Source organism: Megalops cyprinoides, chromosome 1 (genome assembly GCF_013368585.1).
Source record: "Megalops cyprinoides isolate fMegCyp1 chromosome 1, fMegCyp1.pri, whole genome shotgun sequence".
NCBI classification, from domain to species: Eukaryota; Metazoa; Chordata; class Actinopteri; order Elopiformes; family Megalopidae; genus Megalops; species Megalops cyprinoides.
Genome location: NC_050583.1, coordinates 17,330,576 through 17,356,648, shown reverse-complemented (window position 1 = coordinate 17,356,648; position 26,073 = coordinate 17,330,576). Strand labels below are relative to the sequence as shown.

The window sequence follows — 26,073 nt, the reverse complement described above, 5'->3', positions numbered from 1 at the left end:
TATAAATCAGTATTGGCTGCCCTTGGTCTAGCGAAACAACGCTCCTAGGGGTTAAATGACTGGAAGGAAGGGGGAATAGGGGTTACTTGTGACGAGGATTTGTGGGTGGGGGGTGGACTTTTTTTTTTTTTTACCTCAGACCAAAAAAAGACACTTTGCAGGAGTGTCGTAGCAGCACCCAGAAACTGCCTCCCGAGCTGTCTGGATGCGGTCCAGTTGGCGGGAGTCAGGGTGTTCCAGAGAGCGAGCGCCGCTGAGACACAGTGGAGGTGGGCAGAAAGCCGAGCTGCGTCGCGGTACACAACAGCAAGGTACGGCGTACCTTCTAAAAATTAGTTATAAACCTAGCGGGCCCCATAAACATTATTTACTACACTTGGGGCTTATAAAGGCGCCGAAAAATTACTGCTAGTGCGTATAAATTGCAGTGTACTTGTTTGGCTAATTCGACTATTGTCCAAAAATTACTCTCATGACAGCAAAGAGCGTTACATCATTGGGTGATGAAGTATTGCACACGTTTTACATTCATAGCCGATGCAGTTAACTGTTTAGCTGGCTGTATAACGTTTGTGGACCTCGGGAGATGAACTAGACGGGAGAGATAAATTTACCGGCGGCTGATGCGTTTTCGGCAGGTGAGTCGGGTCGCGTATAGAAGAAACGCGCCCGTGTTTGGAAAGTAGCTGGCGTGTCAAAGCAAACGCAAACCGAAAACTTGGATTGTTCAGCTTTGCGTCGCATTGAAAACGATCCTGGAGCCGAATATGCTTATGATGGAATAGCCGAAAGACGGACGCAGGTGGGCAATTCCATAAAATGAAAGTTGTTCACCCTCGAAAGGAGATATGCATTCGATACGGATACCTTCTTGGCAAGCAACTTTTCCACTTTTATTCTGTCACCGCGCATCGATGAAGTGAGGAATCTTCGAGGAGCTCGGCGAGCGATAAAGAATTGGCTGAAAAGAAAACTACGCATTTACCTCCGCCTGTGCGTTGCAACATTTTTTTTTCTTTGAAGTTCGTTCAAATTTCTTGTTTGCGTCACTGGATTTTCTCACTGAACCCCACATGGGGTTTTAACAGCTTCATATCTGAAGTTCACAATTTCATCGAAGGGAGCTCCTTTTACAATGCCGTGCAGGGACGTTTGAGATTGCACGGAAACTCAGCGGCTCCGCGGTGAAGTGGAATGGTGTGGAGAATGGCAAGCCCAGTCGACGTTTGTGTGAAATTGTCGAAAGGGATTTAACCTCGAAGCGACGCCGAGAGCGAGTGCCAGCCCAAGGATGTCAGACGGGGCGCGGGACGTGCAGGTACATTCCTCTCCGGCGGTGGCAGCGAACGCAGAGGGAGAGGAGATCGAGGTGTTGGAGAGCACGGATGTCCTTCCCGTGGCCCCAGAGGACGTAAGTGATGACTAATGTAAATTCACACAGATCCACTGTTTATGATATCGAGTCCTCGGGGATTCGAACGTCAGCACACCACGCCAACTTACCTGTTCAGCCTCCTATAACGCATGTACTGTATATCACTGTTGACTTTGCGCTTTGAAACGGGAGATGCTTTAATGCTATACACATAAGGCTCTAAACCATGTTTTCTGTCCTTGTCTATTTTGTAGAGTAGTGGTGGATTTATTTGGAAGTATTGTGAACAACTGGGTGATCTGAATGAAATGAAGCCACAGGTTGATGTTTATCATGTATGAATGCCACCATAACTGCAGTATATTGCCACAGTTTATTCCTATTAATACATGTGGTGATATTACATATTCAGAAGCGAAATTCATGCTGAAATTCAAGCCAGGTCACTTGATGCTTCTTAGCCCTCCATGCATCAGGTGTGCTGACATTGGTAGCATTCTCTCTAAACTGTAGTGAACATTCCCTTACACTTCTCTCTCCCTCTCTCTCTCTTTCTTTCGCGCCTCAATCTTTACCTGTCTCAGCAATGGAAATCTCTTTTCGACAAGGTATGTAGTCCCTCTGTTGCCAGTGCTTTCCTGTGTGCATGTTCACTCATCAGGTGAGGTCACCTGTCAGGATAGGAATGTGTCCTCTGAGACCTCAGAAGAGGTTACACAGGAGCATCAGGTGTAAACTCGGTATGCAGCAGGATAGTGCAGTGAAGAGACAAGCAAGACCTCAGCAGGTTCTCTCTCTTTTAAACCCTCTTAAATTTTTGTGCATCACCCACATGTTCGATTAAGAACTGTATCGCTTTTATTTATTGCCCACGATCATGTTTAATGGTGTTATACTGTGAGTTAAAGCCCTTCTTTAATTGCGTTGACTGAAGCCTTACAGTACTGCTACATTTTTTATTACCCTAAAGAAGTATTACAGGCATATGCTTTGGAAGCCGGAGTTACTGCAACAATAAGTAATAATGGAGGGATGAAATTCCTTGGTGACACAATTAAATAATTTCAGCCGATCTTAAGTCCAAATCCGGACGGGCCCTTCAGCGACGGTGATAACTTCACCCGCCGCGCCTCCGTCGTGTGAAAGTTTGGAGAGCAGTTCCCGGGTGTGCCGATCCTGACATTGACCCGTGCAAATGCAATTAGAACGATACCTAATCCGGTTTACAGTTGTCGGCTTTTCCTGCCCGCCGCCGACATGAAAGGAGGTGTGCGACAGCAGGTTGAGCTGGCAGACGGCAAATGGGCCCCCGGCGCACCTGCCCGGCTCCGGCCCCCACATTCAGCCCCGGCTCTCCGGGGAGGACAAAGGGGAGGCGGCTGGGGAGGGGGGGGGGCTGGGGGGCGAGCCGGGGGCTCGTGTCAGGCTCGCTCTTTCAGGCTCGGGGGGCCATGGCACACGGGATTAATGGGGGCCGGGAAAGGCCCCTTTGTGGCCAGGCATTAAGTGGGCCTCTCAATCCGCTCCCTTTATGCGCACGGCGTCACTTTGAATTTCTCAAGTGGACTTCAGCCCCGGCCGTCCAATGGAGAGGCGCTGTCCGGTCTGTCAGCTACCAACCCCTTTTTCTCTGTCTCCAGCCCCCTGTCTCTCCCCCCCCCCTCCCCACCTCTGGGTGACCTTCTTCATTTGTCATACACAGGAGGTGACCCCGGGGTCAGTCAGCTCCCTGGAGGGGGGGGGGGGGGGTTCCCATGAACACGAGCGGCTGTGATGTCCACAAGCGGCGCGTTTATTTTTGTAAAATCCCGGTGACGCTGGTCCGGCAGATATAGTATTCACTGGGGACGCGCCGGTTGTCCAGACCGCCTGCGCACAATTTATCAAGATCTGACCTGTCCTTTAATCAAAGTCTTGTGCTCCGCGTTCGGTTCCGTCTGTCCCCTTGGAGAGCGTCTTGTTGCTGCGTAAGCACTTTCTCATAGAGCAGGAAGTGAGACAATAAAAGTAAGGCGGTGTGATTTGTATGAGCCATCACAAACATGCTGGAAGAAGAGAGAGGGACGTAATGAACCAGTAACCATATCGTGGACGGGTGGGCTGTGGCGCTGTACGGCTGACTGAAGGTGATATTGGCTTAATCATTAAGAGGTGAAAGCGCTCTGTTATTTTATAATACTTCGCATAACTTCTCATCTCATCTGGTACATAAATCCGTTTTGAAGACTGGCTCCAGGAATGCGAGGAGTGCTGGGATAATACTATAATGAGAATGAGTCAATCTCGTTTTCAGCCTTCGCGTGCTGAAATATTCACATTCTTTTTCACAATTTTGAGAGGCGTTGAGTCTTGCACAAGGAGTTTCCAGTAGGAGTGCTATCTAAAATTATTCTCTCCATTGCACTCTCCTCGAGGGTGTTACCGTCCAGTGCTTCTGAGATTGACTACCTCAGTGGGTTATCTGCTTCTGTAAATAAAATTTAAGAGCCTCCCCCACCACAGTTGTACAGTACAGTGTGTACCTTATCTTATTTGTTGGCATAGGGTAGCTTAAGTAACAGTTGCTGTGTTGTGCTCAATGGGCCTCAGCTCCCTCAAACCAGCAAGAACACTAGCCCCTGTCTCTCAGTGAAACATTCCAGCCAACAGCTGTAGTGGTGTGCAGGGGCCGCTTGCTCATGCTGTATGACACGGAGCTTTTGTCCCTGCTCATATTCGGATTAAACGTCCCAGATGATGTGTCATGTCTTGTTACCTCTCTGCTGCAGCCCCCACATATCCTGCTGTGCAGTCCAGGCTGCAGCTGTGGGGCCAGATCGGCCTCGTGGGTACTGACTCTGATGTGCCTCTGGCCGGTCTCTCCCCTTTGCAGAAGCTCCTGAAAGCATAGCCGTTCTCCCTGATTGCGGACAATTCTCGCCGGTGTGTTACTTGCTTCCCGAGCTAATGACAGACACGTCTGAAATGAGCCGCTGCATTTTGCGGTTGTCGAGATTGTCATCGCTCCCCTCTGCCGCTGGTGCGAAGCCACAGTCACCTGGAACCTGATCAGTCTTGGCAGTCAGCTGGTGGAAAGAATTACAGATCATCAGGATGGATCAGCGCTGATACTGCAGTTGTTGGACGCCTGCCTATTGGAGACGACTTCAAAAATATTGCGTGACATCAGAGTGGATCACATGGCTCAAGTAATTTGGCCACTGTGATTGGTCGGTGTGATTTTGTACACATGATACACCATGATTGTTGTGTTTCCAGATCAGTGAGAAGCGAATTCAAATGCTGCTTTTCAGGAATGCTATAGGAAAGGAATGCAGTGTCACTTGTGTGGCCTGGGCAGGGATCTTCACCATGGCGTCTCCATAGTTCACAATGGGTAGCGGTGATCAGGGGTGTTTTGCTTGGCCAGCACAGTTTCCATCTGTGAGGAGGTCTACTGCATCGGTCCCCCTGGCTGGCAGATAGGGGATTTGGGTGGAATTACAGACACGAGCGCCCTTGTTGTGTGTGTATTCAGCTAATCCTCTGTGGTATTGTGTGGGTCGGGCAGGAAGTCAGCTTCCACCCTGATAACAAACCGAACGCACATCCCTCACTTTTAACTCCATGTTTGCCCGCTCACAGCAACAAATAAGAAATCATCATTAGATCTATGAAGATAAAAACGATGCCGATGCTGCTCTTTCTTAGGCATGTGCATTTAATCAAGTTGTTAACAAAGAAATGACATAGTAGGACATTGGTCACAAACCAAATGGTTGGCTTGGGCATGCTATTCCACTTTCACTGGTACACATACAAGGTGCACTGACTTATTAGTTAGCTTGGAAACAGTGTTCACTCTGTCAGTTTATGGCCACAGCAGGTGGGCTTTGCAGGTGGGCTAGTCTGATTGGCATCGCGCAGCGTTTTTGATTGACGTCAGTAAAACTCAGGTAGCCTGTTTAATAGAATTAACGCTGAGAATTTTCACCAGCTACGTGCGGCGCTGTGCGCATTTGTTTACTGTGTGCCTACCCTCCACTCCCCTCCCCAACAGCGTTAATTAAAGTGATCCCGTAACACCAGGCTTGCGCTGTATTTAATTTTCATAACTCTCTCCGTTTCCTCCCCTTTTTTTGCCTAAACAGTCGGTGCTTTGTTATTGTCGGCAGATTGTATTTCAGGATGAATGGGTGGGTTGATTACACAGGCAGCGCTCGAAAGGTGCCCCGTTTCGGAAAAACAGCTGAGGACGCCTGATTGCGGGCCTCGGCGCTTTGCATACAATCTCGCGTGGCACAGCTGCCACCCTGAAGACGACTGTGGAACTTAATTACGCTCTCCGCGAAGCTCTCTGCCTCCAGGTGATTGGGAATAAATTGGGGGCTGCTGAATTGCCACATGGTGACTCATAGACATCGAGTCCAGGCCCTTTTTATAATGATGCAGGGATGCCCCGCGTCCACCCTTCACCCACACTCCCAGCTCAGCACGGCTTTCCACACCCACTCTCTCACAGGCACGATCTATAAACCTCTCCCGCTTTGCCTCACTTCGTCAGACTTTAAATAGATGGCTTTTTGTTAATGAAAGGAAGTCCCTCTCTGTGAAGTGTGAAAGCAGAGCTCTTTTTCAGCTATGATATAAATAGCCTCCTGTCTGGAGTGGTATTGGTGGTTCGTCCAGGCAGACACACATCTCCCTTAATTGGTTGCAGTGTATATACACGGAGAGATCTTGTCATTTTCGGTCTTCTTCCTCTGCTCGGCTAAACATCGGGTACGCACTGATAGGTGAGCCGTGCGTGTGTGTGTGTGTGTGTGTGTGTCTGCGCGCCCCCATGGCGGTACACTATGGAATGTGTGTGTGAAGAGCAGCAAGCTACGTGAGGAGTTCTGGGAGGGCAGAGGGTCTTTTGTGTTTGCGTTTGGCTTTGATATGTTAATCAAGGGTTTACTCTGCCCATCGAGTTTTAGGTTGGGGCAGGAGGGGGGGTTTGGATTGAATCGAAGCCAGAGGGTGGCACTTGAGGAGGGGGATCCGGTGCAGGACAGCTGCCAAAATCGGCCTGATTGTCAGTGTCACTGTAGGGTGAGCGTCTGTTGCTAGAGACCATTCTGGAGCTCTGCTCTGGCACCGCTTAAAACCAGCGTCAGGTAAAAGCCTGTTGTTTTTCCCTCTATGTCTGAGACTCGCTCTGCTTCTGCTGTTGCAGAGAAACAGATGCCATGATTACACAGCAGAGTCATCCATTTCACAGTTTACGCAGACATCCTCCCTGTTCCTCTTTTGGCTGTGTTTAAATGACATGGAGCACAGCTGCCCAGCAGCTGAAGGCAAACGAGCGACTCCTCTAACTGGAGGTTTCAGGATGATGAGGGAGGTGTTCATAGTAGTTATTTATTAACTCATATATCCAGACTCAGAGCAGGAGATAAAGCTCCCTTGTGGTCACAGTCATAACATAGCATTGTCATAGTGACTGTTTATGAGGGGTAGTTACTATCGTGGGTAGTCTGTGTGTCATCCTACAGAGTCATGACATAGTCCAGTCAGCAGAGCTCATGTGTACTTGCTGAACACAGAGATTGGGAAAGGAGACACCAGAACAGCAGCGAGTCCCAGGTAACACGCTGAAAATAGACACAGAGCATGCCAATCAAGAAAGACCCACGGAGCTGCACCTTTCTGCCCCACTCCTCTTCCATGTAATCTTCCTGTTTCACAATGTCAATCACATGGAAGCCATTCATTCCTTCATTCTGAAACTTGGATACCTTCCCACAGGTAATGGTTACACCTGGTTTTGTTTGAGGAGTTTTTTTTACCTCAGACCCACCACTCTTGCATTCCAGGACTGTCCTTCTCCCAGTAGGCAGTGCATGGGGGTGTGTTGTTTGTTTTCTGTGTGTGTTTTCTCTGCATGTTTGAATATGTGCGTTGACACGTGTGTTCTGTGCTCTGTGTGTTTGTGTGTCTGTCTTTGCATGTGTGGGAGTGGAGGGGGGTCTTATCTAGGGTTTCAGGTGAGACACCTAATCCAGCGAAACCAGACTGTGCAGAGGGGTTTCAGTGCCACTCCCTCTGCAGGCCTGAACTGCCGTCTGACAGGAGCGGGGGGCGGGGGCGGGGGTGGGGGACGTGATCGGTCTGTGTTCACCTGGCATACAGATCCCACCCTTTGAGGCCCACCGAGATGAGCGCTGCCTGCAGATCTCCGCTCCGCCTCCGTTTTTCCTGGCGCACATCAACGGCGTGCCTCTCGCCGAGACAGATGGAGCGCTGAGCTCAAACGCGGACCGCGCCGAGGAACGCCTGTAAGCTGTCAGGCTTCTCCGCTCTGCGGACGCGTATGGCGCGCACCAACAGATTACTCATGACACATGGCCTTGGCGGAGCCGCCTCGAGCGTCAGCTCTGCAGCCAGGCAGTCTGAGCGCAGGCGCTGCGTGGCCTCTCCTCACCCTGTGAGTTTTCATGCGCTGCAGTCAAATCGGGCTGCTGTAGACCGAAAGACAGAGACAAATGAAAGGTAATTACACCCGAATCCTCATTTTCTTCTCCCGCACAAAGCTCTTCGCAGGGATAAATAAGTTAAAAGAATCTATCCCCGCCTCGTTCGTAGCTGGTGTAATTTCTACACATTTTCCCTCTGGAGTCACAGGCAGCAGAAGATTGAGTTTCGTAGCTGGTAGAGGTGAGAATTGAGGAGAGCTGTTCTTTACTTAACACTGATGATACCATTCTACATCATTCTCAAGAGTCTGTCTGGTAGAAATAGAAAAATAATTATCACCCAGCAAATGCAACTACGTTTTGTTTGATTGGGATCTGATTGCTTCCTTTCTGAAGTAGTGGCATTTTCTGGCGTGCCGTTGGTCTTGAAAAACCGTAATTTTGGCTATGTTTTGTGGGGTTAGTGTGAGCGCTCGGGTGTGGTCGCCTGTTCTGTGACCTCAAGCCCATCTTGAGCAGGTTGTGTAGAGCCCTAGTGCAGTCATTATTGTCACTTCATTCGCTCAGCATACAGCCTTGGTCAAGGTGAGCGACACTGCTTACCTTTCACATATTAGAGCACAGTTTCGTCTTACATTGCATCACAGTTTTCCAATACACAACGCAAGCAATACATACGGAGAAAGGGAAACGGACGAGGCAGAAGGACCTTGAGCTTAATCACGGGCACGTTGGCTTAGTCAAAACAATACACGGCAGAGCTGGCGTTGTGATGTAGATTTGTTAAACCAGTGTTTTCTGAACGCACCTGTAGTTGAACTCGCACAACTAACAAGGTGTCACATCACGTGGGACTCATATGGAAGGTCAGGGAGTAACTTTCCAGTTCTTCTTCTGGTTTGGTGTGGGTGTCAAGGCCTTCAGATTCGTTCTGGAAAATGTGCCGTGTGCCTTTGGACAGAACGATTTTAAAAATCCTCCGTAACAGGTGGGTTTTGATTGATCGATTAAATGACAGCAGCCTGTCAGTGCTACCTGTGGGTCTCTAGCTGAACCCGCATTGAGAGTGAGGATCGGAGTCCCTCCCAGCGGATGCAACCAGGAATGCTGAGCGACTCTCCTTTCAGGGGCAGGGAAGAGGTTTGCAGTTGTAGCTGGAGGAGATGAGCTTGTGGTGCCGAGGTCACGGGTGTGCAGCAGGAGACTGCGTCGATCGGGTGCATGCGCATCAGGGAGCTGCCTATCTGAGCCGCCTGCTCGCCCGTTAGCTGCGCTCTCCCTGCGGTGTGACGGCGTAAACGAGCCGGGACGGTGCTCTTTGAAGCCGTCTGCTCAATTACAGGGCTATTATCTTGATTCATGGCTTAATTAAAAGAGTCTGAAGTGCTCGGGTCTGTGGCGTGAGGCGGGGGTAAAGATGAGAGGAGCGTTTCTCGCCCGGTTTTAGCGGGGGCTACCGCGGTACGGGCTGATTTACGGCCCCGGGGAGCCGCTGGCACGCTGACCAAACTCAGCTGTGCACCTCTGGCTGAGGGGAGGCCTCTCACGGATCGGACCGAGGCTCGCTGAGGGGTCACTGAGGATCATCACTGTGGATGGGAGCCGCTGCAGTGTAACCGGAGATATCTCAGGGTCACAGCCACAACTGCAGTGGCTGTGTGAGCCGTGCAGAGGCACGGGTCCAGGAGTAAGAGCTTTCACGGTTTGTGGAGCAGCCTTTTCAGGCCCTGTTGGAGATGTCTGTGGGTGATAAGCTGCACGCTGCCCATCCGTTAACCACGGTCACAGTCTGCAGAAATTTGTTTCTGGGCCAAATCCAATCGAAGAGAAGGACGTGTGCTTTAATAGCACGGTGCACCAGCCACATCAGAGATCTCACTTTTGAAGGAGTGTGTGAGAATTTGGCTCAGGGCTTAATTTTCCTCCAGTTATTGCTCCTTTGTGTCTTTCCTATTCCATTGACAGTGTGCAGGCTCTTAAAGCCACATGCTGTGTTTGATAACACCAGCTGTGACTCACCTTGCCTTCTGTGCTCTGTATTTAAGATTGGTGCACTTACCGTGGAGGTGGACAGGGAGGCCCTTTGAAACAGTGCTGGCTCATCCACGCCGAGGGCTGTGGTTGTGTGGGGGTAGGAGGGTGATATGCCTTCAATCTTTTAATTATTTTCTCTGGGTGGTTTCGAATCGCTCTTCGGGGAAAAGAGGAATCCACTCCCTGCAAACCCATAAACATCTTGATGAGTTTTTGGACTCTGATGATATTCCTGGGGCTCAGCAGGGAAGATTCGGCTAAGCTGCTCCTTGCCAAGACTTCGCAAAAGGGGTGAGTGATGACAGGCCAACTGAGGAAAACCTGCTGCAGCCTCTTCTGGCCCTGCTCTGGGTAGTGTTCCTGCCAAAGCCTCGTGGAGTAAATCCACAGCAATCCTCTCCTGATGTGTGTTTTCCAGCTGTTTTTTTTGCAACCTTAAGGCCAAATGGTTTATGACTCTTCCCATTTGCTCAGAGTGGTGTAAGAGAGGCCTCTGCCTGTCCTTTGACCACAGAGGATTAAGCCAATAGGATTTTAAACAGAAGGTGTCCTGTAAGCTCATGGGCAAAGATCAGAAGACAGAGGCGCTGCTTGTGACAAAAAAGTCAACCAGACAAACAAGTAGCCTATGACATAATTGGGCTTAGAGGGGAATTTTTTTGGGGGGGAGGGCGAGTCGGGGCTGAGGGGTATTTTTAATGCGCTGTCCCCCCAAGTTCTGCTTTATCTGGGTGACAATGACGAGGCTGACTGACAATCGCCCGTGTCCTGGCCCAGATGGCAACCTTGGAAATGTCTGAGACGGTGACCTTTCAATCCTCCCCTCCCATCCCACTTTCAAGATTTAGAAAAATTAAATCCCACCCCCCCAGAGACCAGCATGGGTCCATTTCCCTCCTATTAAAGCCCATAAATCTTTGCGGTGAATGGAGCTGGGATCCCTCAGAGAGGGGGTCACAGAGGGGCAATCCCGAAAAGAGAGACTGAATGGAGGAAAAAAAGAAAGAGAGAAGAGCCTCTGAAAACAAATATAGCTTTTTTTTGCTGCCTTCCAGCTCCAAATGGTCTTTAACTAAAGTGGTTGTAAATAATTGCTTTACGCAGGGCGGGGTCAACAGTAATAAAGGCTTTCCAGCACAGTGCTAAATGATAGCTTTCAAGAGTGATTGCCTCTGGTGTCTCCCTGTGCTGATTTGCCCACTGCTGCCCACGTTAGGAGGAGAGTGTGCATATGAGTGTCTTCATGTTGTGAATCTGTGTGTTGTGAATTGTTTGTCTTTTTTGTGTGCAAGTGTGTACGTGTGCATGTACGTGTGCATGCATGTATGTAAGTATTTGTGTTTCTGTGTGTGTGTGTGTGTGTGTGTGTGTGTGTGTTTATATACACTTATTGCGCTGCCCCGCTGCGAGATATGCAGCTGCCTGGTTAGATCCCATTTACATAGAGCCTGAGGGCAGAGTGCTTATTCCTCTGGTTTCCTTTTTCTTCTCCCCCTGCGGCTCCCCTGGTGTTTCAGCCTGTTATGTTGAACAGCACAAGGTAGGGGTTCATTACACCCTCTGTTTTGATGAATGGGGCGCGGGGCCTTTGTTTATTATTGCCAGAGTGCGGCATCTGTCACACACTTTATGATATTGCATTGCAGCTTTCAGATACTGAGATGCACCTGTATTTGGCCCGAGGCTGCTGACGGGAACTCTATTGTTTAAAGCCGTGGTGTGTAAATTAGATGAGGAAGTAGCTCTTTGCGGTAAGATGTTCATGAAAAATCCAGCGTGTGATGTCGGGTAAAGAAAATAATGGAGAGAAGTTGCCTCTCAGATGGTGTGTAATCACCCCGCACGCCGTCGCCCAGTGATATGTAGGGGTGGACACGGATCACAGCCCACATGCTGCTGTTGTGTTTTGGGCCTTGTTTTTTTCAGGCATGTTAATGCTGCAGCTAGACATGCTGGATGTGTCTTAATTCTAATACTCACAAATCCCTGCTTGTGCGGGGCTTAGAGCTTGCACGCGACCGGCTCTCTCCGCTGTGTTTTTGAACGTTCCACATGGCTGGTGTGGATCCGTCGCCCAGTAGGCCAGTTCCAAGATAGTCCTCCTCTGGGCTGTGCTGGGGGCAGTACATGACATGACATTACACCGCATTACATTACTGTCATTTAGCAGACACTCTTATCCAGACCAGCTTACATAGGTTACAACTTGTACATGTTATCCGTTTATATAACTGGATATTTACTGAGGCAATTATGGGTTAAGTACCCTGGCCAAGCATACACCAGCAGTGCCCCAGCGGGGAATCACACCAGCAACCTTTATGAGCCCTTGTCCTTACCATTATGCTACACTATGGTACCATCTTCTCAGATCAGACTGTCAGCCTGGTTATCTCTGCATTAAGATGGTCCACTGGAGAGCCTCATGACCGATTGGAAAGTGAGATTTCTGTGGCTTTGCTGAGGAGGCGAGGAGCATCTGTCTGTGACATCTTCATGCGCCTTTGATGCTAAAGCACCGCGGTGCACGTAAAGGGTGGGCCGAGCCACGTGGATTGATGCGGTGTGCTGACCTGTCTCCTCATCCAGGCCAAACCCGGGTGATTTGCCCGGCGTGCTGATGAATAAGGGGCCCTAAGCCTCTCACTCAAGCTGACAGCTCCCTGCTAACCGCTGGGCGAATGAGCCAGCATCGATTACCCGAGACAGGCCCGGCTCATATATTACTGTAATTGCCCGGTGAAAACACAACAAGCGACGCTGGAAGCGGCGCTGCACGTAATGGTTGAACAAATGTTGGTCTGCCTCCGGGTGCGTAGTGGGAGAGCTGGGGTCTCGCCGGACGAAACCCACCCGACTGTACCCGTGGTTCCAGAGCCACCGCCGCAGCCGCAAACATCTGTTCCACACCATTGTGACATTTTGTGAGAGGAGAGGTCTGCGGGGAGCGAGGACGCTGTCCCCTCTGCCGCTGATCTGTCCGCTGTGATTTCCCATCCTGCCTTGCAACTGACGGAGAAGAGGCTCGTGGGTGACAGGTCCCTGCACGCTGCTGGCATGCTCATGGCAGGTGCCGGGGGTCGGCGGGGGGGACACACAAGACATGCTGACACCTGCCACACCCTCACGTCTGTCCCTGTCACCCTTCATTTCAGTGTGCATCCCATGAAGACGGTCGCCCGAGTGTCAGAGTGCTGAGTCACAAAGCCAGCGTGGAGAGGGGTCGCCTGCATGCGGAATCAAGCTCAGTCACATATCATATTAGGAGCTGTCTTTCTACTGGGCTCTGAGCACAGATACAGCTGAACTCAGCCAGCTTCCTCCTGGATTACTACTCCTGCCTATTTCACGTCATGTTTAGCTTCTCTGTGAAAGCAACCCAGTTTAATGTCACACTGATTAATCTCCCCAAAAGTTGCCTGCACAGCAGAGAGAGCTCCTTTAACAGATCTTTACATGTACCAGTCACTGGATATCCATCGGACATCCGGCTAAAACAGCCTAGTTTGGCTTGGACTGTTTCTGCTTCTCCCTCTGAAAGGGTTTTCTCATGGTGTCTCTTTTCAAAGCGGCAGAAGGATTGGAATGTAGCCTGGAGTACCAGGCAGGGGACAGATGGGGCAGGTGGTGTGTACTTCAACAGGGTGTGTTATTTTCCCGCTTTCTGTGTCAAGTGACAATTATTAGCGCTGAGAACAGCCCAGCCCATTTGGCTTTGATGAGGAAAATAAGAGGAAAAGAAAGACTCTCTAAATGAACTGCCCATTTACAACCCAAACTGTTGCTGGTCCTTTGTGAATGAACACCTCTTGGATGAGGCGAGGGTATAATTGGGGGAAAAAGGGCCTTTGAAGTGTGAGCTGAGTGTTTGAACACCTTTCTCCAGTGAAGAAGCCTGTCTACCTGGCTCCTTCTGTGTACTGACAGAGTGATGCATGTTTCTGACCTGCTTTTTTATGTTTTTCCCCACTAAAACTGCTAAAACTGTGTGCTTGAATTGAAATCCCCAATTATGGATATCACCTCCAATGACCAGTATTAGTATTATCTTAATTATGGCCTAATGATACTAGAATGGAATCACAATGGAGTGATTACAGTATATTATATTTGCTTGTGGCATGGGATTGAGCAGATGTTATGTTATCCACCACACATTAAACCATGACTGTGGAAGAAAATTCTGCTGAGACATTTATTCTCCAGGGTGTACTTTTGTGCTGTCATAATATCTTTACTGAAACGCTGCTGCAGTTGCTAATTATGCTAAGCAATGAGACTATGCAGTGCAACCATGCAAACTTCTTAGTGAAATGATGCGGGATGGTTTCTCGTCGCAGCGACAAATGGTCCTGGAGCACCATTAACGGAATTGATCGACTTTAAAAAGCCGCAAGAAAGTAATTGGTAGTAAATGCACACGCAATGAAAGTATGTGCCGGAAGTTTAATATTATTATGCTAAAACTAAAAGCAGTGTACCAAGGGTTAACAGGCTGGCAAGTTAGTGTCTGGGGATGTTGACTGTGGTCCCTGTCAATCGAGCAGCAGTCCAGAGGGAGAAGGTAGAAAACACCAGTCTCAGTTAAACCATTAAGAGGTGTATTAAGGTTGTGTTAATGGGATCCCGAGTAGCTCAGTTGGCAAGGTGCTCATCTCAAGTGCAGTCTGAGTCCTACAGCCTTGGTTTGAGATCGGCTGCACCATATGCTGACAGTGACTGGGATCCCACAAGGGCGGATCAAACTGGCTTCATTCTGCTGGGGATGGGGTGGGTAGATAGGCCGGGGTTTCCTCACCGATGCCTGTGAGTTGCTCTAATGGTGTCAGTGAAGTAGCAGTTATCCTCCAATTGGCAACTACTTCACTGTTGTGTGCTGTGGGACTTGAAGTGTGAAAAATCACCACTGGCTGCATGCGAGTCTATTAGAAGATTGTATTCGTCTCTCTTCAGTGCACTTAAGTGAGTGAGACATGCCTAATTTACAATTGGCGATTCCAACCAGGTTTGCATAAAAGGAAACACTATTAAACAAGGCATATTGAGGACAAGAATGTGATAATGGTGAAGTGAGTCACACCTTTTTGCAATCTGCAAGTCCTGTGTGACTGTGAAGTTAATTAGAACCACCTAATTAGACACTGAAGTGAAGTTCCTCTCAGTGCTGGAAGTGGGATGCAGAACAGAGTGAAATGTAATTCAGAAGTTCTCAGAGCAATCAGAGCGTGAGAAATCTGATAATCACGGCAGAAATGGTGCCTTTGAGTGAGAACTTTGACTTCAGTAGAAAGTGGAGACCAGTGAAAGGAAGGGGGTCAGACAATAAAGGTTGGTGAAAATGTGCAAAGTTTGAGAGAGAGGTTCAAGTTACCGGCACATTTAACAGCACTCATTTAGATATGGTAGCAGGTCTACACAGGTCTTCAGGGAAAGCTCTGAGCTGCTTTTATGAGGAAAAACTGTTAAGATTTAGAAGTCAATTGATCCTGGTAATGCAGGATTACTGTTATAATAAGAAATTAAGTGTTGAATAATGATTCGATTTATGTGTGGAATATATGCATGGAACAGTTATGAACAGTTATGCACATCTGTCAACCAATTTGCTATAATATTGAGGAGGTGGTTACCCTCTCCTCACAAAAATACAGTTCAGTCCCTGTCTTTTTTTCTGCTAATGTCCTTCTTATGTACAAATACAATGACTACAAGACTACATCGTAATGTTACTGTATAGCCGACATCGATGTTAGTATAAATCCTAAGATTTGATAGGGTAGATCTTCAGAGCCTCTAAGTGGTTAACTTTGTGTCGGATTTGCAGAAGGCATTCTACAAAGCTTTCGAGAAAGAAAATGTGTCAGTGTTAATGGGCCACAGCAGCGTAGATCATACTGCGTTAAACGGACAGATGAAAGTTGTTGCTGAAATCATAACACCGCGTCTTGTGTTTTGTGTGCGCGGATGTGCGGGGCGGTCTTTGAGGAACCTCCCGTGTGGACGGGGCCCGAGGGTAATGCGTTATGCTGAGATGTGGATGGAGGTGCTCTGTCATTTATCACCTTGTCTATTTTTAGTCCGTCTCTCTTTCTCTCTCACCTCTGCAGGTAACCGTTAGAAGTAGCATTCCCCCTGTAGATCATTCCTGGACAAGCTGCGAGCAGACTTTAAAATGGCACTTAGGGTTGCTCTGTTGAGAAAATGAGCCATGGGAAAGTTCCTTGCTGTACGTACAGGTGGCAGGAGTTTATACGCTGACCTTGCCACGGCCATTTATAGACTGTGTGTTATGTCTGAATAACGCTTTCCTCAGGGGTTGTTTTCAAATACTGGTTGGCTTTTTTTTCCTAAAAATAATGATATAATTTTTTTTGTTTTTTAAATAATTATGTTAAATGATAATTGTAGGGTAAATGTTCAGAGAGCTAACCTGATCTGAAAATCTTGCATGACCGTGGGCCATAAGGACCTTGTCAAACCATTAGTCATTATTTTACGGCTACTGCTAACAGCCTCTGCTGTGAGATGCATGGAAAATGTGCAATGTCTAAGCCAGACGGTGACCTTTCAGTGGCTGCGGCATGAAAGATGATGCTATGTAATTAATGGCTGAAGATTATAAGCACCCCCCCAGCCCCCAGCACCTCCACTCCCGCACGTAGTCTTAAGCGGCATTGCTGAACGAATCTGGCAATCACTGTATAATATCCCCAGCAGACGCTAATGCAAAGTTCAGCACGGACATAGAGAAAGCCGGGGAATTAATGAATGAATCTGTCTCAAGGTCTGCTGGGAAACGGACCCGCTCTGAATAGAATTTGAATGGAGTCTGGAAATTCCTCACTTTAAATCCAGAGGCTGCCGCATGACAGAATGAATACTGTCCTATGCATAGGCAAAACACCCGATTGCTGTCTGTATGTATCATGGCTGTGGCTGCTTTATCATAGCCACAGTGAGGGAAGTGTATTGTGTTCTGTGGATGTGTTGTGTCTGCGGGGGCAGAATTGGAAAATGAAGCGCTCATTGTTTAGGTTATCATCGGTTGCACGTTTATGTATGTATATTATTAGCAGCCCCTCTGTAGACTGTTGGAAGAACCTTCTGGTTTGCAGGGTGACTCGCTGTGGGCGTGATCTCTCTGTCAGCTGTGCCTCAGCTCGCCAGGCGCTGAGTGACCTGCCTGGCCAGAGGGCCCGGAGAAACAACATCTTTTTCAGCATCCCGCTGCCTGCCCGAGCATAAGGACGGAGCAGATCCTTACACAGTTACTCCATACAATGCGTGTCCTGTTCTGTGTGTGAGTCTCTGGGGGGTGGGGAGGGCAAACAGGGAGGGGGGGGGGGGGGGTGGAGATGTCTCTGTGTTTACCGACAAGCCTTTCTCTCCACACACACCCCCTCACACCCACCCACCCAAGTGTTGGGCTTCTATTCTGTAAGGGCTGGGAAAGTGTCGATCCTGCTTGTGTCCGCTGGCTCTTTCTTCGGCAGCAGGGGCTGCTGAGAGCGTGTTTTGTGGCCGGCGGGACCACCTTGATGGGCTCTGTTCTCTCAGTGTAGGGAGGCCCCGATCCAGCCCTCCCAGCTTTCAGAGGCTCTATCGGGGGGTCAGGGGCCCATCCTTCGTCCCCCCGCTCGCATCATAAAGGCGGCCGAGGAGGACTTTCTTCTATTGCTTATCTGTTCCCTCAGCAGTCTTGTTCCGACCCGTTGTTGCATACACTATTAAAAAATAACATAGATAAGACTAATTGTTTAGTGTGCTGAAATTGTGCTTCTCTACTCCATTAGGCACCACACAAAGGAGGCTACTGTAGTTCGCAGGACCATCAACTGCTTGTAGCTGTGAAATGCATGACTTTTACTGTACTGTTTTGCCACATTTAAATAGTTGTCAGGTTGAAAACGTTTGCATTGAGCTCATAGCTGATGATTTATTCCGTTCATTAATTAAAAAAAATTATTACTGTCAGTGCAAAGATGGGAACCTTTTGGTCACTGAGTAATGTGTACACTGATAACACATTATTTTTAACAGAAGCAGTTGCCTCAGTAAGACCATGAAATTAATGTCAGTTCAAATGCAGTGGTGTCACACTGCGTGTTAGAGAACCAATCTCTATATCGGAAACCTTTGTCACCGTGTCATTGACGGACGTACTGTGGGGGCCCTGTGGTCATTGTCTTCTCTGGGGTCTGTGCAGCGCTCCCCAGCTGTTGTCGCCAGGCAGGCTCCAGTCTGACTGGGGATACAACGCCCTAACCCCCCCCCCACTGGCCCCCGGAAAGCGTGGCTCCATCTCACGCCCGTTGAGCAAGTTTAATAAACCCATCAAGCATGTCTCAGAGCGTGTCAAAGTCACCGATCGGGCCGAGCAGATTTCTGCTGGCGTTGAGGCGGTTGGTACGTGCAGGACTCTGATAAGCCAGGCTAAGTGCATGCAGAGCCCCGGAAGGTCCTCTCTCTCGGGGCCAGGCCGCGCACTGCATGGCGGGATTTGCATGAGAAAGCCTAGCAGAGCATGATGGCAGTGGGAAGGGCTGATGGTGGTGGCGGGGGGGTTGTTCTGGGACCTCTCTCAGGGGCAAGGGCGTTGCTCTCCTGGCAGGTGGGTGTCTGGACGGATCGCAGGCTACCCACGCTCCAGCTGTGGAGCAGGAAGGTGGCATTGTTCACACTGCAGCAGACCCAGCAGGGTCCAGGCTGTCTCTGTGTCACCCCCCTCAACACCCCTCTCCACACTGCGGTCCTGGAGGAGAGAGGTGAAACAAGGGTCGTTCATTTTGATAAGACACACAAGTTCACCTGAATGTATGGTGCTACTTGAAACTCACTAATATCCCCTCACCTAATATCCACGTGCAGAATGCCCTCACCTACTCTCCACATATTGTATCCCCACTTAATATCCTGTTATTGCAAAGATAATTTTTTGTTTTAAAAACTTCTTAGGATAGCCTTCTATGCTGAATGAACCTCAGTTATACTTTAGTCTGCTTTATATCTCCATTTTGGTACTTGCAGCCACATGTAAGCGTTGATGTGGAACCCACTGACCTCTGATCCCCTCTTAGTTATGATCTCATACTCATGATGATTAGCGATACTTAGTGTAACGTAGACAAGATACACTTCAGAAGTGCGGTGCCGTCAATACCGTGGTGAAATCCCTCTTGCTTTGTACACGGATAGGCCGGAACAACTCATGCATTATTTGGCAGACAAGAAGCGGAGCCGATGTCACTCCTGTCCTCCGAGCTCCTCTTTGTAATTAGCAGAGGGAAGCAGGCTTCGCTGCACAGTAGCTTTTAATTAGAGACACTAATTGGGACCATGTCTGGGGAGCCCTAGCTGTCGTAATGGACAACGGCTGCTGTATACCGGGGCTGGCCGGACGCAAAACCTCTCAGCCTATCCTCTCTGCCTACCTCTCACCAGCACTTCATTAATCACGCAGCCAGAGCAGATCAATTGAATAATGAACGAGCAGCATGTCTGTGATGCAGCCCTGTAGTGCAATATATCAGGAGTGAGATGGTTAATATTACTGCGTGCCTCGTACCGTGGACTGCGCCGCACTGTGTTGTGGTTCCTTCAATAAGGGCACATTATTCACAGTTCTAGCCTCATGGCGTTTCCGGAAAGATGCATGGGGTGGCTTATGGTGGTGCTGTGTAATCTACGTGCTGAGGGTGTTAAGAAATACTAAAACGAATTTATAGAACGTTACGGTTTTAAAAAATAATAGAACACATAAAAGTAAAATATTTTGTGTTGTACTGAGTGTTTTAAAACATTTTAATAATTTACCATTAAAAGGGGGTTGTTGATGTCTTCGATGGCTAATGAGCTTTGCGTTAGAGTTAGATATATGTGGTGTTGTGTGTGGGGCCATGAGAGACTATCTATGTGTGGGGCTGTTTGTTTGGCTGTGTGTGGGGCTATAAGAGACTACATCTATGTGTGGGGCTGTGTGTTGGGCTGTGTGCAGGACTTTGAGAGACTGTATGTCTGTGTGTGAGGCTGTGTCTGGGGCTATTCCTCAGTTGGGCCATATCCAGGAGTCAGCAGATAGGATGGGAGTCCGTAGACTCCACTTTTCTGCACAGGCCATAAAAATGAGAGGGATGCACACACTAGCTGTCGATTAAATGTTGTCCCTGCCGGCATGCTGATCAAAGCACTATCCCCCCCTGCTGTGGGGGATGGATGTGAGCGGGGGGGGGGGGGGGGGGGGATTTCATTAGGGTTCTGCCTGCTTCAATCAAATGTGTTGTGCTGGGTGGTGGGGAGAGGCATGTGCTTATTTTTGTCTGTGTGTGTGCATGCGTGTGTGCGGGTTGGGGGGGGTGGGGGGGGTGGGGGGGTGATTTCTGATGGGAACTAGAGGAGACCCTATGCCCCCCCCTCCCCGGCTCACACAGAAATGGCTGTTAGCTAATCCCCTCAGAAATGTCATTTTTTTCCATATCAATATGCATGATTCGTAATGGGTACAAAAGGTACAAGAATGTGTTCAATAGATTTTTTTCAGCAGGGCTTTGTCATTACCACCAGGCTCCAATTGAGCCATAGTGAGTCTGTTACTTAAACCTCTGCCCCCAAGGTCATGTTGTATGTTGTGTGAATGCGTCTCCCTACTAGTCCTGGTGGCAAAATCAGTCCGCAGAAGTTTTCATCCAACCTTGTCAAATCTTTAATCTCCAAAGCAAACATTTAGAGCATGAGGTTGATTCAACATTACTGAGTAAATGATACTGATGATGATTAGCTACATGCATAGCTCTTAGATGAGAATTTGTGAGACCTTAAAAGCTGGTGCTGGATGTGGTGATGAATTTTTACGTTGTATTTTTGTGGTTTCTTCCAAAACAGGAATGTACCTGTGAACCGTGTACTTTGCACTAATATTCTAAGGGCAAGGACAACGCAATAAAGTTATAAGCTATCACCCAAATCACTCAGGCTTGTAATTGAATGTCTCTTGGGGGTGTGGTTTCTCCTTTTCAGGTGAAGTTGCTGTTGTGTAGAGTGCCTTATGCATTTAGTGTCACTCAATGAATATCACCCCCATTAGCCTGGTGTCAAAGGTCACAGCTAGTACAGAACTGCCCAGAGTAAAGTGTCTGCTCTTGGGGGGGGGGGGTAAAGACCTGAGTCCATACATCTCTTTTAGGCAATCTTCAGACCAAACCTCTATTTGCCCTTCCTCTGATTTTAACGCTACCAGTGGTCTGGTCTGTGACATGTCTTAAGACATGTCAACATTAATGTAGACCTCGTTCCAATGGTAGTCCGGGAAACATGTTTTGAGGGCTATGTTGCAGCGTTTTTAGAGGTCACCCGTATTCTCCTTGTGTAGCTGGTAAACAGTTTTGTCATATTAAAATCTGGTGGGAATGCTCTGTATTGTACATGGAAATGAGCACTTCAGCTGTGATTTGTTTTTCTTTTTTGATTTCCTCTTGTTGATGTTTTTTTTTTGTCTTTTGGGGTATTTGAACAGACTGAGTAAACTACACTCCACCCTCTTAACAGTTGGCGCTGTGGAAGCGATTCAGAAGGCTGCCCCAAGCTCTTTAATATACAGCATTATGAAAATGAGGCCCAGAATCCACAGTTGTATTGTGATTTGTTTTGTTACAGGCCCTCTCCTCGGTTGAGAAAGTAGGCTATCAAGGAGACCGGTAATGAAAGAGCGTGCCATTATGTCAGGATTAATCTGTGTGTGAAAAATGTCCCTGAGAGGCAGAGACTGCGGTATTTTTGTTTTCTCCACAAAGATGAGGCTCCTCTGTTTCGGCAGGGTCGTGCATGTGACTCTTCAGATGCTGCGGCTTGCGTCTGTTATTGCAAGGGAAGGATGTTAAAGCTGGTATCTTATTTAATTGGACTCAACACCAATTTGTGTTATATTCACAGGCACTGTTTTGGCTTTACAGAGTGTGTTTTTCTGAACTGGGTTTTAGGAGACTAATTCTTTATGGAATGTGTGTGTGTGTGTGTGTGTGTGTGTGTGTCTGTGTCTGTGCCCGTCCGCGCATGCGTTATAATATGTCTGCTGGTGTGTTTTTGTGGAGGGCACTGAAGGAAATGGTGAGTAATTGGGGGAAGGGATGGAGGAAACCTTGCGTGAAATCGCCGTTAGCAGCATATTGTTCCGGGGTCTCACTCTGCATAACGCTACCAGCTACCCTGCAAACTGTAAAATGCTCAGTGGAGTATGAAGGCTGGTTTGTGTGTGATTTGGGGGGGTGTGGAGGGGGGCTGGATTTAGGCCACAGGGTTTGGGGTGGAGTGTGTGTGTGTGTGTGTGTGTGTGTGTGTGTGTTGGGGGGGGTTAGTATTGGACTGCAGATCTGTCCGGGGGGTAAATCCCTGCTGGAAGCAGACAGCATCAGACTCGCTAACCAACAGAAGTGAAAGTTGTTGGTTGGAGCTACGCAGCCGGTCCTTGACCATGAAGAAGTGTGGTGACAGAAAACATGGCCGCCAGAAGCTGGCTGAGGTCCTGCAGGAGAAGGTCAGTGAACTTTGGCTCCGCTTGATTGCACCCTGTGGAGCCCAGAGTACGGATAGCTTCACTGGAAATAGGGTAATCCTTGAATTATCTGGAGATGTCTCTGGCTACACACTAGCATGGAAAATGATGAAAGATTTAACAATGATAAAATGCCAGATTGCTGTTTTGGTGGTGATGAGGTGCTGAAATTTGACAAATTCATAATTTGAGAGAGGGAGTTTAAGAGTAGTGTAATCTTGCTTTTTGTGTTGAGCCTAACAGAGCAGGATCCATCCCATCATGCATTGGCAGGATCAATCAGTCAGCTGGGCGCTGAACGGTGGGGTTTGATTTAATGTTAGATATGGGTTTATCAACAATCTTCTCCTCTGTGCTTGAACAAATTAAATTCTTTAGAAATGAAATGTACCCTGAAATGCGGAAATTCAAGGATATTGCTGTTCCAAGTGTAGCTTGATACAGCCGCTGCTTTCTCATTCAATTCAAACTAATTTAACTAAATGGACTATTGCACTTGGGATTGCTAGCACCGAAGGAATTCATATCACATTTTTTGGGGAACGGCGCTTTGAAATTTACGCCTCAGTAAAACTGACTGGCAATTGAACATTTATTACTTTAATTTAGTCTGCCTTCAGTGTGTCATATTGCAGTAAGGTAGATACAGCGGTGGTTGTAACAACAACAACAATAACAAATGCAGTAATAATAATAACAAATCTAATTTCTGCAGCATTTCTCACATACAGGGAAATCTGAATGTGTTCTCTCGGTTCAAAGTATGTCTTATGTGACCAAGTAACCGGTTCTACCGCTGCACCAACACGGCACTGCACATGGTCTTCATGTGCCTGAACACTGTTTGACCGAGTCAGGACCAAGCAGGGATCATTCCTGAGAGGCAAATCTCATTTGGAATGTTTTGTGTGGGATTTTTGGTCATTACTGTAGCGAGTGTGGAGCTTTTGTGAGTGGTCTTACAAGACACACTGTTAGCAGTGTCTAAAAGGAGAACTTAATGCCGTTACTGTGATTATGGGGTGAGACTCTAACACTCAATGCTTGCAGTAGACGGCACACATGTAAAAGTGGTGCTGTTAAAACCTGATTTATCCTGAAGGAAAGGAAAAGATTAGACTCCTGTGTAATTCAAAAAATGCGATGACAGAGTGTAAATGTCCAATTAAGCGCTTTGTAATTTGTTAGCTGTTCCCGTAATCTTGTTCTGACATCGTCTGTGAAAGGCTGCATTTTATAGGCCTGCCATCTAGCCTCTTCCACAGCGGTGTGTATTTTCCTTCTCACAGAGTATTTTTCTTGAAAACAATAACCACAGGCTGGCTGCATAATTATTCTGATATATGTCCGACTTGCAGGAAAATCAATTTCGTTGTTTGTGCAAAAGAGAACTTGTAGCCTTAGATGAAATGGATCAACAAACCTTATAAAGGCAATGGCTATAGCAATTTAATGTATACGCCCTCAACTGTTAGAGCAGTTAGAATATATATAATGTGTGTGTGTGTGTGTGTGTGTGTGTGTGTACTGCTTGTGAATACTGCTTGTTAATGTGAGGGGAGCTTTGTTTCCCAGTGACTGCTATGGAGCAGTACAATGTTATTCAGTGTTCTCTAGCTGCATATCACCATCTTAGCAAAGTGCACACAACTATAGATTCAGTAGATATGAATTTCCATACAGTCAAAGTGTGAAGGTTGTGTGTGATGTGGTTATATCAGTACTTCTATTTGGCTTGGAGTCCGATGAAGCGGTTGCACCTGGCCGTGGGCCCAGGTTGTGGACATCATCAACAGGGAAAAAACGGGGGGAGATGGGGTGGAGAAGGGATGCCATGGACACCTGAGGGAAAGGAAGTGCTGAATGGGATTTTTATAGTCATGGGCATGACCGATTTGTCTAGGTTTGGTTAACTGTGTAGGGACCGTCTGAAAATTCTCCTCCCCAGTCTTTGGAACTGCAGGTAATGCAGCATTGTCAGGCAAATTATTTGGCCTGATGTTCTGGCAAGGTCAAAAGTGGAAGTCATATGTGGCAATTTTATCATTTCCCCTTAACTGTTAGGCTGTTATTTTTCTCTCTCTACCTCAGCATTGTTTTTATCCTTCCAGATAGCAAACAATAATGGAGCATTTGGGGGGTTCGGTGTGAACAGTATGAATGGAATTCCTTGTGTTTTTCTGTAGTGTGTAATCAGAACCCATCTAGCAAGCAAGATATCACAAATCCGTTAACTCGCTGCAATATACACATATCTTAGAGATACAGCAACTCCTCAGCATTGTATATTTGCCTTGCTAATAATGGCCTGTGTTTTATTATTTCCCTAAAACAACAGCCACCAACAGCATTATACTGAAAGAATAAGGCATATCAGAGACCATGAGATATCATGAAGTTTGTCATGGTTTTAAGTCCATCATTAGGTACGAGGCTCAGCTGAGTAGGCTAGAGTACATTCTGCAAAGGTCAGTCCATAGAGACCCACAGCAGCGGCAACAATTCATTTGAAGGGAAAAAAGTCTTCCTGTTAAGAGAACGTCTTTCATCTCATGGTCACTGAACACATGGGTATGCTTTTTTTAGATGTTCTGTGTTGGTAGTGCCCCTGTTCCAAGACAGATTGGATGTACACAGAGTGCAATATTGTCCTTTATTTATATAATTACTATGGCAAACTTCTGAGGACTTTGTTCTTTCTGACACGGATTCCTTTGCAATTGTTCACCTTCGTTGTAGCTGGTTTTCAAATAGTTTTCAAATTCTAACTGATTGCTGGTATTTCTCAATGTATTCAAATAATAATAATTCTGGCAACCCAGCATATAAATTCATCAGATGCAGTGTAAGTAAACATACTAGAAATTAGGTAAAAACCTGTTGCTTTCACCTAAGTCACCTATATTAAAGTTGTTTTAAGAGGAAGCATTAAATATCGGGTAGGTTGAATGGAGCTCAATGTGTTTCTAGCCTGGCAGTGCATGCTCTGAGTCTTACTGACTGCACTAATTATGGCAGCACAGTATTCTTGCTTTTTCCCATACTACTTACTCCTTCCTCCCTTTAATTAACTGCTGAGCCAGAGTGTATTGGACTGAGCATTGACAGTGTTGTGTGTGTGTGTGTGTGTTTCTCTATGTGTCTGTGTATGTGTGTTGTGACTGTTTGTGTGTGTGTATGTGTATTCCGTAGTATGACCCTGAAAGCTCGGGCTTCATCAGCACAGAGCGCTTCAGAGACCTGCTGGCAGCCCACGGCTCAGAGCTGGATCCCCATAAGCTGGAGGTGCTGCTGGCTCTGGCAGATGGCAACGCCGATGGCAAGATCTGCTACCAAGACTTCGTCAATCTGGTGAGACACCCTGGTGTTACCTCCCCAACACGTCTTACCTCATCTAGCACGTGTGATAGACGGGTGCGCCAAGCAGGGAGGTGAAAGATCTGTTCCCATGGAGACGATCCTGCAGGCTCACCACGCCTCCATAAACCACCCTTTACCCATATGCTTATGGGGAGCATACGGAACAGAAACCACAGAACGCTGTCACTCTGCAAAATCAGACCTTGTCATCATCGGCTTCGACACTGAGATCATGTTTTAGCTGTGATATGCCGTTGCACCCTGTCTTAGCTGTGGGTTGGGTGAGCTTCCCTCCTTGACCAAATGCAGTATAGACAAAAACG

General features: G+C 47.7%; 1 protein-coding gene across 1 annotated transcript in view; it reads left to right on the top strand.

The window, feature by feature from the left end:
* Positions 1 to 623: 623 nt before the first annotated feature.
* Positions 624 to 26,073, top strand: part of rhbdl3 (rhomboid, veinlet-like 3 (Drosophila)) — a 40,102-nt gene continuing 14,652 nt past the window's right edge. The window contains exons 1-4 of the mRNA XM_036526594.1: positions 624 to 638; positions 1,247 to 1,411; positions 1,960 to 1,983; positions 25,583 to 25,741. Coding sequence (XP_036382487.1) covers positions 624 to 638; positions 1,247 to 1,411; positions 1,960 to 1,983; positions 25,583 to 25,741 — 363 coding nt within the window. The remainder of the gene's footprint in view (positions 639 to 1,246; positions 1,412 to 1,959; positions 1,984 to 25,582; positions 25,742 to 26,073) is intronic.